General features: G+C 36.1%; 2 protein-coding genes across 2 annotated transcripts in view; one reads left to right on the top strand and one right to left on the bottom strand.

Annotated features, from left to right (window-relative positions):
• Positions 1–829: 829 nt before the first annotated feature.
• LOC132179552 (WEB family protein At3g51220) lies at positions 830–2,411 on the bottom strand. Its single transcript, XM_059592290.1, has 2 exons — positions 1,692–2,411; positions 830–1,073 (listed from the first exon to the last, which is right to left on the bottom strand). Exon 1 carries the CDS (start codon positions 2,403–2,405, stop codon positions 1,698–1,700), a length of 708 nt encoding a protein of 235 aa, XP_059448273.1. The 5' UTR covers positions 2,406–2,411; the 3' UTR covers positions 830–1,073; positions 1,692–1,697.
• Positions 2,412–4,547: 2,136 nt separating this feature from the next.
• Positions 4,548–16,263, top strand: part of LOC132177269 (DExH-box ATP-dependent RNA helicase DExH7, chloroplastic) — a 42,406-nt gene continuing 30,690 nt past the window's right edge. Inside the window, exons 1-10 of the mRNA XM_059589520.1 lie at positions 4,548–4,879; positions 5,096–5,201; positions 5,334–5,521; positions 8,469–8,522; positions 10,511–10,661; positions 10,760–11,178; positions 11,840–12,058; positions 13,173–13,284; positions 13,496–13,693; positions 16,023–16,102. Of these exons, the coding sequence (XP_059445503.1) occupies positions 4,571–4,879; positions 5,096–5,201; positions 5,334–5,521; positions 8,469–8,522; positions 10,511–10,661; positions 10,760–11,178; positions 11,840–12,058; positions 13,173–13,284; positions 13,496–13,693; positions 16,023–16,102 (1,836 nt within the window). The 5' untranslated portion in view covers positions 4,548–4,570. The remainder of the gene's footprint in view (positions 4,880–5,095; positions 5,202–5,333; positions 5,522–8,468; positions 8,523–10,510; positions 10,662–10,759; positions 11,179–11,839; positions 12,059–13,172; positions 13,285–13,495; positions 13,694–16,022; positions 16,103–16,263) is intronic.

Raw genomic sequence — 16,263 nt, 5'->3', positions numbered from 1 at the left:
ATAAAACATTGGTATCTACTATCTAAATGAATATACTTCACTAAAAGTTATTATTTACTAGTTGGTTTAACCACATGATTTTTCGTCATCTTGTCCTGTTTAAAACCATATTCTTTGCAGGTGGTAGCAAATATGCTATCTTCTTCATTAGTAACTTTGGCCTCTTCCGCTCTGCGTCCATCCACATTTCATCGTGTTGTGCCATTCATTTTCTCATTCGCCGTTGTTGCTTGTTGGTTGTTTGTTTGTGTTTTTTGTTTTGAATAAGAAGTTTATTATCTCTAGATCTGTCCTCATGAGTAAGGAGGAATAATTAGATATGAGAGATTACTTCTCACGGCATCGATAATTAGGTGTGAGGGGTTTCTTTAACCGTATTTAATTTGTACATGGATTAACAGAAGATTTAAGTAATAGATAGCACTTGATTGTAAGAATTTTTGTTTGTATCTATGACTTAATTTGTAACATCATAGCATGTAGCTATGATTTTTGCAGAACTTTATGTTTTGTGATGTAAGAGTTTTTTGTTCTGCTCTATAAGAGGTTTATGCTCGTAATCTTTAATCAATGAAATCTTAGATTTCCATTAAAAAAAAAAAGTCCATATTCTTTGCAATATCTTAAACAATCATGATGTTTTTTTTTTTTTTTTTTTTTTCTTTTTTTTGGTGTTAGAATTGTTTACCACGTGCCAAGGTACCGATCGAAATTTAGGATCCTTGAAATTTCCCTCTTAAGTCCTTGAAATTTAGGAGGAAGAAATTTTTTTTTTTTGATAAGAATATTGGACTGCATTCTCATTAAAATCAAATGGTAGAGCTAAGTTGCTCAGCGACAATAATCGTAGCAATACAATCTGGGGTTTCCCCAATCCACATCCTTTCGATACCTTGCTTTACAGCAACCCTTGCCAGAGCATGAGCTACACGATTAGCAGTTCTACGTACATGCACCATCTGCCATTGCTGAAACCCATACAGATTAGTTCGAATATGATCAGCTATTAGATGTCTTCGTCTGCTGGCATCTTCCCCATCGATTTCACGGCATCAACCACCATCTTTGAGTCTCTAGGAGGAAGAAAGTTAATAAAGGAGCTCTCATTTTCATTAAAATGACTTAATAACTAGTTTAATGATAACTAGTTTTCATTTTAATAACTAGTTTCATTAAAATGACTTAATAAAGAAGGAGCTCTCATTTTCGTTAAAATGACTTAATAACTAGCTAGTTTAATGATATAACTCAAAGATAGAATAAGATTCAATATAAGTCTATATGAGATGATACCGACACATTACATGATGTGTTTTAAATGACTTATTATATTATCAACATAAAAAATAAAAATAAAAAATCATTTCAAATATGTTGCATTAGCTAATATTATATATATATATATGCGATAAATAAGTGTGATGAAGAGTTTTACTCTTCCTTATATATATATATATATATTTAGAAACTGATATTGATCGAGTATACAATTTGCATATATCACTGCAAAATATAGAACATGAAATTTTAGATAGTTGAACAGCTATAAATAACCTTTGCATTCATATTTTCAGAAATCAGAACAAATGTTCTTATCTTAGGCCAAAAGAAAGAAAGAAGGACAAAAAGAAGAAGAAAGAAAACAAATCTTTTTTTAAGAAAACAAATCAACATTTAGAGGGGGGACATACACGATTTCAATGATACAAGTGGGGAGATGAATAGAGATGGTTATTCAGAGCACTAGAAGATCTTTTTTTCCTGGAAAACAAATCTCCCACCAAAGGAATAATGGGCTTCTTCTTCATCGTCTTCCTCTCCTGTTTCCCTCCAAAATATCCTTCCCCGCCAAGACGTAATATCTGAGCCAAAGTGGGCGAGTCCTCCATCCTAATCATCATCTCACTCCTCCTCTCCTCCTCTCTTATGCCGCTATTTGCTCTCTCAACACCCGCCGCTCTCGTTGCCGCAGCCGCCGCCTCGGCCTGGGCCTGCTTCGACATGTTCTTGTGAAGCTCAGCGTTCAGCGAGGCCAATGCAACCTCAGTTTCCGACTCTCTCTCCTTCAACAGCTTCAACTCCACCTTCGTTTCCTCAAGCTCGGCCTCCAGCCTCTTTAGAGTGTCAAAAAGCACGTTTTCATTATCTTCTACTTTAGGTTTTGGAGTGGGACTTGGTGAGAAATATTTCCATGCAGTTTCTTGCTTTGGAACATAATTTGCATTATATGGTTTTGGAGAGTATATTTCTCCGGTAAGAAGCCTCTCGCCGAAGATGGCTACGGCTTCTTTGACGGAGCGGAAGGGGCTGGAAGTGTCGACGGTGGAGCTATAGTCTAGTGTTGGTTGATTTTCAGGGAGAGAATGGGGTTCTTCTTCCATGGTGGAAGTGGGAATGTTGTGCATGGAGGAGAAGTAGAGGGAATTGGAATATTTGATAGTTGGTTAGGTTTGGGTTTTCTTTGCTTTTACTACACAGGTTGGAAGAGAGCAATGAAAGGGAAGTGGGAAACTGTTGTTTCAAGGCTAAGACAAAGATCGATCGACGAGGATGACCGGTTAACCAGACAACCAACCATTCGTACCCCACCCGTACGCTGATCATTTGTAGGCCAGGTGTCTGTTTTTTTTTTTCCTATTCTCTTCTCTCTTTTTTTTTTGTTCTTCCTATTTAATATGAACAAAAAATTAAAAGGAAAAAAAAAAAGAAAAAGAAAAAGGTAAACTCTCCAACAACAAGTTTAAACAGTAAATACAGTGCTTAAATACAATATAATCAAATAATTTGTTTCAATCCAATTTAGAAAACATGTGATGGATGTACAAAGAAAGATAGACATTCCATCTATTAAAAAAAAATCAAATAAGAAAATAAGTGCACATGCATGAATATTTCAAATAAGAAAATAAAGACGGTACATGTGGATATCGTATTTACTTACGATTTATTTTCTAACACCTTGCCATTAAGAGCATTTTTTATTTTTATTTTTTTGCCCCTTAAAAGTGCTTTTAATTGTTCTACTAAATTAAGACTTTTTAAAAATAAAAAATAAAAAATAGACTTTTTGAGTGTCAAATGCACACTCAAATAGACCATAATATTATGTTTGAGATTGTGTTTGAGAAATTGAGTTTTTAAGTCAAAAATCGTTTTTTTTTTTTTTTGCAAAAATTTCATTTTTAAGCCTTTGCCAAAAGTGAGTTTTGACCCCTTTTTTTTTTAAATTTTTTTTATCAATTTGATTTTTTTAGTGTTAAACACACTCTTAAGCTCCTCAAACGCACACCCGTAAGTATATTTGGATTTTTTTTTTTTTTTTTTTTTTTAACGAATTATCTCTTCATTGATATAACAATCAAATGAGGCAAAATGTTTTGTACAATGCCAAAAATATAATTTGAAATTTTCACAACTCAAATATTATCTATGACATATACAATAGTCTCTCAAGCTATTATAAGACAATATCTATGAAAAGTCCTCATCACAATTAGTTTTAGATTTACAGTAAATTTCGGCGAATCACGTCTCTATCCGTTGCCAGGTTCTTGATTCCCTGGCTTTTTTTATTTTTTAATCTTTACTACTAGTGCTTTATTAATCGCAATCTCCTTTGTTGTTTTTACCATAGTGACAATTCTTCTTTATGCTGATAACTCATCCGTCATCGCCCATCGGTCTATGGTTTACTCTCAGAAAAATAATCATAAAAAAATAAAAGACTGACCGGAAACTAATTCCGTTATTCTTAATTCGTGAAAATAAAACTTTACCTCATAGATCACTACTAAAAGCAGATTTAGGGATAATACATTCTTATTTAAAAAAACGAAAATACAATAATAAAAACCAACACACTCTCATGCGTTTCACGCGCCATTGCTGGCTAGCCATACGCCGCTAAAAAGCACCTCGAGGACTATTGACACAAGCGCCATGATCGATCTATAGTGGATGCAGGAAAAGGGAGGGGGGAGGGAGAAAGAGAAAGGGGGTGGAGATGAGGGAGTCGTAACTCTTTCCCCTAACTCTGCTTTGCTCTCTTTCTAGAGTTTGGATGTTAATTAAGTAGTAAATTAGTTTTCAAAATTAAACCTTGTTATAATTGATTGCGTAAGAGCTCATGTGACATGTGATCCATTGTAACTTGATTTAAATTTGTTATATTATATGGTCAAATAATAGGTTAGGGTGCAGGGAGAATGTTATAAAGTTTTATTTCGTAGTCATAATTTTTAAAATTGTTGTATGATTCTTATTTTTTTAAATAAACATTTAAAAAAAGTGTCAATATTAATTTTATATATCATTAGATATACTGACTTTGAATCCTGACCCTGCATAATACATCCTATTCCGAACATTTACGGAATAAATATGCCTTTTCTTTTCCTTTAATAGTCAGAATTAGTGGATTGAATGCGTATAATATTATATTTAAATATAGTTTAAAGTTTTATATATTTTTACAATTTGTTTAACTTAAACAAACGGTGTCGTTTTTGGATTCCATTTCTCCACCTTGATCACCATCTTCCATTTTCACTGTGTGAGAAGGCAAAGCGAAATGGCTCCGAAGAAGAAGAAGCAGAGCAATAGCAATAAGCCGAATTCGAATTCGAATTCTTCATCGAGAGCCAAACCACAACCTTCGTCGTCTTCTTCGTCGTCCGGTCCGAGGCTCCAGATTTCGGCCGAGAATGAGAGCCGGCTCCGCCGCCTCTTGGTCAATAACTCGGCCCGGTCCGCTCCGGCGCCGGTTGACGATACTCTCTCCAGGGCTCAGAAGGCCAAGAAGCTCAAGGCCGTCTACGAGAACCTTTCCTGCGAAGGGTTCACCAATGATCAGATTGAACTTGCTCTCTCCGCTCTCAAGGTAACGCTACATACTCATTCTTCACTCTGTTTGGTTACCGAGAAAATTCAGAAGGAAGATAAAATAAAGACACATTTGGAGTTCAATATGTCCGGCAAAAAATTGTAGCTTTTGTATATTTCTTATACTTTCCTAAGATTGGCCTTGTATCATCAATTTTACTATTTTGCTTGTGCGTGCATCGTATTAAGTCCTGTGTTTGATTGTATTGAGTAGGAGGGTGCCACATTTGAGGCTGCTCTTGATTGGTTATGCTTGAATTTGCCGGGTAATGAGCTTCCGTTAAAGTTTGCTAGTGGGAATTCTCTGCACACACGTGGAGGTATGTTTCAATTTGATATGATTATGTTGGTTTTATTGTGGAAGTGTAGCTGGGTGTTATTTTTAGATTACAATTGCTGAGTGAAATGGAATTGGATTTTTGGGCACTGATGTTACCACCCTTTACTGCCAGGTTCTGTTGGTGTCATATTGAATTCACGGGAAGATTGGACGCCTTCGGTGGATCCGTCAACTGAGATTAAGGAGGAAGCCCCGGAATTTTCTGTTAAGATCAAGGGGCAGTGGGATGATGATACTCTGGACTTACACCAACCTTCTCAAGCAGATTGGATCAGGCAATATATGGAACAACAAGAAGAGGTAAGATGCTAAAACTCTCTTTTTTATTTTTATCTATTGCTTAATACATATCAGTGAACGACACTTGGTATTGTGTTTCCCTAGATACATAAGGAAGGATTGAAATTAAATATATAAGAAATTTCTTGTTTTTAATTCAGTGTTTCTATTTTATATTGAATAGAAGAGGCGAAGAATAAGTTGAAAGTTATATATCTTTCTATCAAGACTCAAGTGGCTGCTTTTTTAATTTCTGCACGTGATTGTGTGGTTTGAGATATCTTCAAGCTAGATTTGGGCAAAGGTTTTATTGGCTGACCTCCAAATCATTTTTTTCAACTATTAAAAATGAAGTGCCATTTTACTTGTCTATTCTTCAGTTTTGAGCATAAAAATCAATTTTATAGCCTCCAAGCGAGCTCAAAGTCCTAGTACTTGGCTTGGCATGGCTCATTTACTACCCTAGTTGGGGATAAGATCTTGATTTGGAGGATCGCGAGAGGACTTTGGAAGGGATTAAGTCTTTATTTTTCAACACTTTGTATTTTTGGACTACTGCTTATGTTTCTCTTTTGGTGATTAGTATCATGATTTTCTTGTTCTTTTTGTCCTTACTAGCTAGGTGACTTCTCTTATATATTTCCTGTGTACATGGGGGCGCCTTACGCTTTTAATGATATCTCAATTACTTATAAAAAAAGAGGTCAAGGAGCATGCTGCATTTTACTTGAACCTTTTGCAGTATGCTGCATAAAAAAGGGTATGGCACCTTTTGTGTCTGGTTATCGGAGAGGGGAGGGGGGAGTGAAGGAAATCATATAGTGGGCCTTGCTGTAGAAAATAATTAATACAAATCAAATAAAAAAGAAAACACTTTCTTTTACCTTCCTTTAATTTCTTGCAGAAGTGAGTAGGCAAAGTGGTGGTCCCAAATAGAAAGGAAATCCTTTCATTTTCCTCCCCTCTTGCAACACCTCGGCTCCATATTGTGAAAATGAGTAGTCCACATAGAGTTTGTGGTTTATAAAGACACTCATGAGTGCCAAGTCCTACATTGTTTACTTACTATGTGAAACTGAGCTTTATAAGTGATTCTAGGAAAGTTCCAAATTGACTAGTCATTTTGGGTGATAGCACATATGTGGCTGACACTTTCTTGCCACTTCAATCTGACAAAGGAAAACCAATTTTCTCCATTTCTTTTCTTCACTCCCTTTCAATGACTTCCTCTTCCCCCAAACCATAACCTTAGAAATAGAGATTGCTGGAAAGAATGTGCTCAATGCTTCCATTATTTTTAATGCGCCATTCCTTGAAAAGAATAATTAATGATGCACTGAGCGCAACTAAGTGCTGAAGCAGAGGTGGAGGTGATAGGACTTGAAGAACTAAGATGAAGTGATCTCGTAGATGATATACAACTAGCCTTTTGGGGCCTCACATGTTCATTTTCGGGTGGAGTTGAGTCTTATTCTTTGTTTTTACTATTTTAGTATGTTAGTGTTTCATTTGTTTGGGAGGCGAAGGTTGCGCGTCCTAAGACTAGAGGTAGATGGGAGCTCCCAATTTAGAAAGCTTTGTTACCTATGGCATTGCAAGTGCGTCCTCTTGGTGGAGGAAGGGCAAGATTCTTGTGTTGTAGTGCTTCGCGTGGGTTTTGAGGGCTTTTGGTTTGTGGGTGTCGCTTTGGGGTGTTTGTTAGGCCTCTTTTTTTTCTTGGGGGTGTCTTTCAGCATTCTCTTGTTACTTCCTGTGTTCTAGGGTTGCGCTCCTTTGCGCTTTAGATATGCAACATTACTTATAAAAAAAAAAAATGTTTGTGTTTCTTGGTTTTAGCTCAAGGGTATTAAGATTCTTTGTAATAGGCCGTAGTTCTGGCCTATGGGTTTTTAACTATGGTTTTTTTTTTTTACTTATCAATTTTTTTTTTTTACTTATCTTTTTTTGATAAGTAATGTGATTTCAATTAAATTACAGAGGGGGTGCAACCCTAGTACATAGGAATTATACAAGAGAACTCCTAAAGTATAAAAAAAGAAGAACAAAACTCCAAAAACTCAAAAAAATTAGAAATAGGCAAACTGTTCCATGCTACTCCCCATTTATAAAGGGATTGTAACATGATCTTTAGTTCTAGCAATCCATGCTGACAATCTTCAAAACTCCTTGCATTTCGCTCTCTCGAAAGACACTACATTAAACACAAAGGAGCCAATCTCCATATTTTCATGGAAGCACAATTTCCCAATTGTCCCCTCTAACTCACCAAATGGTTGGTTTTTGGGTCTTTATTTATAGTTTTTAGCAGTTTTCCAGCTTAGTATCCTGACTTATTATCTAGATTCTATATTAGAATCCTACTATGTAGGGCCTATGTTGTCTTTCAAATTTAAAGAGTTAAATACAAAGAAATTTGAGCAGCTTCAGAAGCTTGTTTGTGATGGCGTAATTGCCTTCTTCATAGGTATAATATATTTGGAAACACTAGGTGTAATTGCCTTGGCCTTTTTTTTGTTTTTTCTTTAAGCCATTAAAGTCAGACCTGATTTCTGCCTTTAGCAAACCAGATCTGGAACTTTTTAATAAAACCTTTAAAATCCTTTAAAATTCCCAAATTCCTGTTCTGCGAAGCTCAACTGCCAAACCTATTCCACATCAATTTATGATTAACTAATCCTGAATGGATTCGAAATTTAAAGATCTTGCATCAGACTTGCTAACAGAGCTGACTGGTTAGGAGGCCATTTGCACAACTGGTGATAGAGCACCTAGAATTGATGAGTAAACCCTATTTTTACTAGGTACAAAAGAGAATCCACCACTAGTTCTCTAATTCATTGTGAATTGTGATTTTTTTTCCTTTACTTCTCTCTCTCTTATGTTATCCCCCCCTCCGTAGTTTTTCTGTTGGTTTTCTTTTATGGGAAATAGTGCATGCTGTGAAGGAATTAATTACTGTCATTTGCAGGATGAATCTAAAACTTGGGAAGATGATGTGGTTGACAAGGGTTCCCTTGAGGAGGTACTTTCAATTGTTTGCCACGGTTATATACTATAATTATTTCTGTTTTATTATAGTGGGGAAACATCAACCCATGGTTGAGCTCCTCAAAGTCTGCTCTCTCTGTCTCTCAAATCAAGTAGTGCTGCTAATAAGTGTATAATATTTATTGAATGACTTGATGTTGTCCAAGTTTTAATTTGGGTGGTGAAAGTATTCCATGTCTAACTAGCTTAGAGATCTGTGCCACAGGGTACAATAGTGGGAAGGATCTGTGCCACATTGTAATTACTGAATGGATGGATGATCTGACCAATATCTTTTGTGCCTTAGTGTTTAACAGGAAAGATTAGTAATTGTTTTGCATAATGTGAGAAACGGTAGGAGACATATTATAGGGATGCCTAAAGCAGCATGTTTTGAAGATTATCTATTTGGTAGGATTTTCATTAGAGCATGGGAATGGGAAATCCATTCTCGGATTCAAATTATTATTGCACTGTCTTTGATGAATTTCTCTTAAGTCAGGAATGCTACTTCCTTGATTTCCAACTGCTTTTCCTCAATGTATTCAGCATAAAGGAAAACTTGGAGGAGTGGGATGGGGTTTAATAAAAAAGACAAGGAAAGCAGAATAGCACATCATAAACTCAAAAATGGACATGCTTTCAGAGTGTAGAGGCCAGAGGCAATATTTTATGTGGGTATTAGGGGCTATCTTCTTTGCATGATTATTTTCCCTCCCTCCTCCCATCTCCTCTTTGTTGCCACTACCACCTCCTTGCCTCTGTCTTTTGCATTGCCACGACTCCCTCCCCTCCCCACTTCCCTGTGTTGTCACCATCACCTCTCTCCCCCATCTGCAGTCCCTCGCATCACCACCACCACCTCCCCCTCCTGTGCCGCCACCACCACTTCCCTCCCTCCCCTCCATGCCACAATCACCTCCATCCCCCTTTCTCTGCACTGTTCCCATCAGCTTGATCCCTCTTTCTCCACACCACCACCACCACCACCACCACCACCTCCCTCCTTCCCCGTCACTCCTCCCACTACCACCATAATGTCTACTACCTATTGACCCCCTTTTTTTTTTTTTTTTTTGGGTTGTAAAATATATATTTGTGGTTCGACTGAGCACTAAAAGAATATTTCCAGGATCTCAACTAAACAACTAAAAATAAATCAGTTTCCTTGAAATATTTTCTTTAAAAAAATATTCTTAGTAGGAAAATGTTTAATGTCAAAACAAGTGGAGCCTTAAAGTTAAGCTTAACTTTGGTGGTCATGCTTTTGAAGAAAGAGCTTAGGATTAGTGACCAGGGTAAATTTAGCAACAATTTACTTTAGTTTTGTGTAGCATTAGCTACAAACATTACTTTCTATGCTTTTAAATGCAGCCAGATCTTGTTCTTTCATTTAAGAATTCCAAGATATAATGTCTAAGAAGGTCAGGCTCTTCAACGCAATAACATAATATTTATTATTATGTAGTAGGATCTTGCTACCTTATAGGTTTGACACTTGATTTCTCCTTGCACATACAGGCCCCAAGTGATCTTAGGTAAATGAAAAGTTTCTTGCTGTGCTAATAGATAAGGTTGGAGATCCAACTATCATTGTTATAGTGATCTTTGGCTTTTGTAGTTATCACGTGGAGTGTACAAGGAATGGAAAAGACAGTGTAATAGTTCTTGCTGAGATTCAGCAAGCATGATGGGTAAGGGGAGAAATAAATCCATTGCTGGGTTTGTCTACATATAAATCTTATAAAAAGTTAATGGAAAGGAACAAACAAATGAAGTTTTACATTGCTGCCAATGGACCCTTCCTCTTGTGTGTGTGTGTGTGTTTAAAAGCGATGATGACTAGCTCTATATGGATAAAGTATAGTTTTTCTTTGTTTTGTGATGGTCTCTACGAAGGTTTCTATGGTATGATATAAAGTAATTTTGCTCTGTTCCTTAAGATGCTGACTGTCCCTTTTCATCTTTTATCTAATGCAATAGGTCTCTGGACCTAGGTCTTATGATATTATTGCAAAAGAGTACCATGCTGCACGGTTGGAAGCAATGAAAGCCAAGGAAAAAAGGGATAAGAAAAGCCAGGAGCAGGCAGGCAATATTATCCGCAAACTCAAGCAAGAATTGTCTGCTCTAGGTTAAGACTTATACATTTTTTTTTTTTTTTTTCTGATTTATATAAAAGTTATGTTATTCAGCACTTTTTCTCATGTACTGTTTAATTTTGCTGAGCAGGACTATCAGATAACATTTTGGCATCAGAATTTGAAAATGAACGAGATTCTGGTTCTGCATCTGGGAACGTGATTTCTAGTTCTACGGCTTTCGAGCACTGTGAGGTAAAACAATTATGCAATGTTGAAGGTGGTTTGGCCTTTGTTATGGAAGCAGATGAATCAGCAGTTGATGGAAATGATATGGATTGCTGTAGCTCAAAGGAGTTTCCAATCAAATCTTCTCCTAGTTCACCTATTCAAGAAAAACATGCTGCAAAGGAAGAGTCAGAAGAGGTAGAGCTTGGAGGTTTCTTTTCCGAAGATGCCCCATCTAATGATGGTTTACCTCCTGAAGTTTTGAAACTACAGAAGCAGGAAAAGATGAGAAAATTAAATAATGAAAAGAATTTGGAAAAGTTAGATGGCATCTGGAAGAAGGTAATTTTGTTAGATGGCATCTGGAAAAAAAATTTATATTGATGATTAAAATCTGCAATATTTGACAAACAATCAAACTTAGTTGATGTGAGGCTTTAACTCTTCATATTCAGTTAGTAATATTTATAATTCAATTAGTTTGGTACTGTAACTTTTAGTTAGAAGATTCTGAAAAGTATAACATTTGATGTGTGATCAGAATAAGTGGGGCATGTCCACATTTTTGTTTACCATATAAAAAGAGAAATGATTCACGTCAATATTTTTACCATATTTTTCCCATATCATCCTACAAATTCAATACATCAATCATTAGATTTGGGGGGTCCACTTAAGTCCACAACCCTAATGGTTGATTTGTAAGATGAGATGGAGAAAATATGGGAAAAATATTGACATGAATCATTTCTCATATAAAAACCCTATATTTATCTATTTGGGCCCACATTTGTATTTCAAAATGCTTAATGTTTCTGTCTTTGTGCTTTTCATGTGGCTCATATGCTTTTTGTTTACTTTCTATTTGTGACAAGTTCTATTTGATTTTCTCCTATGTACTTGGGTTGCGCCCCTTATGCTTTTAATGAATTTGATTTACTTATAAAACAAAAGTTCAATCTGATTGTCATGTTACTTTGTGATATTATCTAACCAATGACAGGGGGACCCACAAAAAATTCCCAAGGCTGTTCTTCATCAATTATGTCAAAGGTCAGGGTGGGAAGCACCAAAATTTAATAAAGTGATGGGTCAAAGAAGTAGTTTCTCTTATGCTGTCAGTGTCTTGCGTAGATCCAGTGGGAGGGGTAAGAGCAGAAAAGCTGGGGGGCTAATCACCCTTCAGCTTCCAGATCAGGATGAAACTTTTGAATCTGCTGAGGTACTCACTTATCCCTATGCCCCATAATGCTTATGCATATTCATAATATACACACATATATGTATACACACACACACACACACACACATGTGTATATACATATATGCACACACACGTGTATGTACATACACGCGCGCACACACACACACACATTGGTGCAGATTTTGACAGCTTACATGCATTTAACGTGTATGCCATTAATTGTTAATCTGTTAAAGTTCGTCCACTTTGGTTTTAGTGTCACATTTTATAGCAGGACTTCAAGTTTTTTTGTTCTTTTTTAAATTATAGTTTTGTAGCACTCGCCATTCTACGTATTTATGTATATGGCAAAATGCTTCTTTCTGTAGCTCACTCTTAAAGTCTGTCAATAAGGTTCAGTGGTCTCTAGCAGCCTCAATGTGTGTCAATTAAGACATTGATCCTTCAAGTTAGGGTGTTATTATTTTTATACCTGATGTGAAATCAGGGTTGATTAGTGGTGTTTTGAATGTCCTATTTGTTTTAGTGTTTTGACTAATCATGTTGGCAATGAAATGGAAAAGATCTTATGGATACACATTTTTGGGTATGGAATTTTTATACTGGTGTAAAATTGGGGTGTTTGGGTCTTGATTGGTCTTTGTTGTCTTTAGAAATGAAAATAAACCATGTACGTGTTTGGGCTTGAAAGTATTCTACCAGATGTCAAATCAGGTAGGTTGGGTTTTAAGTGATCTTTATTGTCTTTAGAGTTGAAAGTATATGTGTTTATGTGCACACAGTTTTGTAGTGCTTTGGTGGACTTTGGATGTGCAGATTTTGGTTTGAGTTAATATTCTTAAACCTGATCTGGGGTTTAAGTGGGGTTTCTGCCAAAGTGGGTTGTACCCTGGATTCTGGTGGGTTTGTCCTCTCATCTCCCTTCCCCCACTTCCAAGACTTAATTTTTGTCACCAATGGTGGTATTATCTTTTTTTGAGGGCTTTTTTTTTGCATGCCACTTGTACAATGGGTCGTAAGTCCCACCTTGTTTGTTATTACTTTATTATATTCATCATTATAAACTAAATCACATGTTGGATATCAGGTGGCTGTTTGTGAATATTACTTATATGAATCATTTTGGTCACAGGATGCGCAGAATAGAGTGGCAGCATTTGCTCTTTGTCACCTGTTTCCTGATCTCCCTGTTCACTTAGTAACTACGGAGCCCTACGCATCACTTGTTATGCAGTGGAAGGAAGGTGACATTTTGTTCTTTACTCTCTAGGGTGTATAGTTGAAAAAATTGAAACTTTGGGAATTGTTTGAATTCTTTATATATTAATAGCCTTTTCAATGTTAGCGTATTCATTAATTTCTCTAGTAGTGTGAGATGATATTATTTATAAGGATATTCAAATTGTCATGTTATTGAAGTAATTAGCTACAGCTATAACGTTTGAAATCTTTCAGGGGAATCGTCGGCCAACATGGAAGACAATGAGGATGATCGGAGGGCTGGTTTTGTGGATTCATTATTGAGTGCTGACCATTCTAGTTTAGGTGCTTCTGATGATGTTATGGATTGTTCTCTACCAGAACAATTCCAGAAGCTCCATGTTCAAGGGAATAAAAATTCAACTCTTGTGGGTTTTGACTCATTAGTTGACAGTATGTTCTTTCACTTATCCTTGTTTGCATTGTGGCAGACTTTGTTGATGGTAGGGAGTTTGTCTTAATAATGTTTTAGATACATATTACTGGATTGACCTTTTTATTTTTGGTGTGCCATTGTGCCCTAGCTCAAATGGCATCTCCTCCTGTGCAAGATTGGGGTGGAGGCTGTGGGTTTGCTACCCACCCGGTGTGTACCTTACCAATAAGAAAGTTTAGTTCTTTGTGTTGCTTTCTTTTAGGTGTTGTGCGTGGTCGCTCCCTTTATTCTTCACCTTTATAGAATTCCTTTTCTCATGACCCCCAACAATGAAAAAGAGAAAAGGAAAGAAGAAAAGTGTGAGAGAAAAGGGACAAGTGTCCCTATTCTAGAAGGTAGTTAGGTGTGCCTATGAGGTGTCGTAGTGTGAGCTGTCCTAAATCTAGAAAGCCATATTTACTCTCATAAATACTAGGGTATGAATGAGGGATTGTGTGAATTATAATAACTATATTTTGAGAGAGAGGTTATGTGGAGAGCGGTAGTGGATTGTAAATATCACAGCTCGTGGGGTGGGTGGAGTTCTAGTGAGGTTAATGGGTTGTATGGGGTTGGTCTAGGGAAAAATATCAGAAAAGTTGCAGGAAGTTCTTTTAGATATACTATATTTGAGGTGGGTGATGGCTCTAAGATTAGATTTTGATATGATGTCTGGTGTGAGGGGCAGCAGACCCTTAATGTAGCTTTTCCTGAGTTATTCAGTATTGCTCACTTCAAGGATGATTTCGTGGCAGATCACTTACAGCTTTCTAGTGATTAGTCAGAGCAAAGCTCCAGATAGCCGGTGCCAAATCAAAAAAAAAAAAAAAATTATTAGAGCAGCGCAGGATTAGGAGGTAGATTTCTTCACCACGTTTTTCAGTCTATTATAGTCCATAAGATTGAGACGTGGCAATGAACACAAGCTTTGTTGGGCCCCTTCCAAGAGAGGGTTGATTGATGTTAGATTGTTTAATATGTCCTAATTCCCCATGACAATACTCTTTTCCCTTGGAGGGGTATTTGGAAGAATAAGGTTCCCTTGAGAGCCGCGTTCATTGCTTTCTCCTACGCATTAGGAAAGATCCTTGATGTGGATGACTTAAGGAAGCGGCATCTCATAGTGGTAGATTGGAGTTGCATGTGCAAGAAGAGTTGGAAAACTGTAGATCCCCTTCTACTCCATTGCGAGATTGCTAATGCCTTATCGGCCTACATGGGTTACAGAGGGTAATACCTTGACGGGTAGTAGATCTCTTTGCATGTTGGAGTGGGCAATGTGATACTTTTCAAAGTGTAGCAATGTGAAAGATGATCTCGTATTGCTTAATGTGGTGTATTAGGAGAGAAAGAAATGATTGTAATTTTGAAGAGTGTGAGAGGATGATGGTGGATCTAAAAGCCTTTTCTTCCAAACCCTTTACCACTAGACAAATGCCTATGATTGTCTTTATATTATAGTTTTCATGATTTTCTTGTTCTTCTTTTCTTTAATTTTTTTTTTTTTTTTGGTTTTTTGTTTTGTTTTTGTTTTTGTTTTTGTTTTTTTTGTTTTGTTTTGTTTTGTTTTTGTTTTTGTTTTTGTGTTTTTGTTTTGTTTTGTTTTGTTTTGTTTTTTGTTTTTTTTTTTTAATTTTTTAATTTAGGTGCTTTTCTTGTTTGCTTTTTGTCTACTTGGGTTGCGTCATTTTTCTTTTTAATGAATTTCAATTACTTATAAAAGAAAATTATATTTTCTTAACATAGTATCAAAGCCTAGGAATTAAAAAAAAAAAAGAAAAAAAAAAGTGTATCCCTGCGAGGTGTCTTAAATTTAGAACATTGTTACAAATTTAACAATGTCTTAAATTTAGAACATTGTTACAATCTAGGCTTATACAATAGATAAGGTCCAGTTTGAGGGGGAGTGTTAGAGAGAAAGGGACAAGTGTCCCTATTCTGGAAGGTAGTGAGGTATCCCTGTGAGGTGTCTTAAATTTAGAGCATTGTATTAATACTGTATGAATGAAAAGATTGTGTGAATTTTAGAATAACTATAGTTTCTTAATTTTTTTTTTTCAGTGGCTAGTATTATAGAACTGTTGGCTCGATACATGAAATTTCATGCATTTGGTGGGAGATTTCAAGTTTGCTCCGATGCTCTACTAAGTTACTAATGATACACTTAATTAAAACATTGGTCCAAAAGGTGAAAAAATAAATTCCAGTGGGGAATGTCAATATGTTTTATCAAAACATGGAAGTAAAAATGATTTTTAGTTACTATTTGATTTATCTTCCCTAAATTTTGTCAAGGCCATATTGCAGGAGTAGAACAAAGGAAAGAAGTGGAGAGTGCATATCTGAATCAGGAACACGAGAATAAAATGAAAATGAAGAGATACAAGGTTGTTATATTCTTCTTTCGGTTCTCTCTTCCTTTTTTCAGCTTTTACATACGTCATTCTGAAAATCCTGTATATGATTCTTTCACATCTTGTTTTAGTTCCTTAGGAGAAGTAACTTTTGCTGGGTTTTAGGCATTTTGTTCAAATATGAGAACCATGAA

Source organism: Corylus avellana, chromosome ca4 (genome assembly GCF_901000735.1).
Source record: "Corylus avellana chromosome ca4, CavTom2PMs-1.0".
NCBI lineage: Eukaryota > Viridiplantae > Streptophyta > Magnoliopsida > Fagales > Betulaceae > Corylus > Corylus avellana.
The sequence above is the reverse complement of the archived record's forward strand: the minus strand, read 5'-3'. Positions and strand labels throughout refer to the sequence as shown.

What these genes read in the sequence shown, in the direction of transcription:
- LOC132179552 (XM_059592290.1), bottom strand. Translation starts at nt 2,405, where the DNA reads ATGCACAACATTCCCACTTCCACCATGGAAGAAGAACCCCATTCTCTC.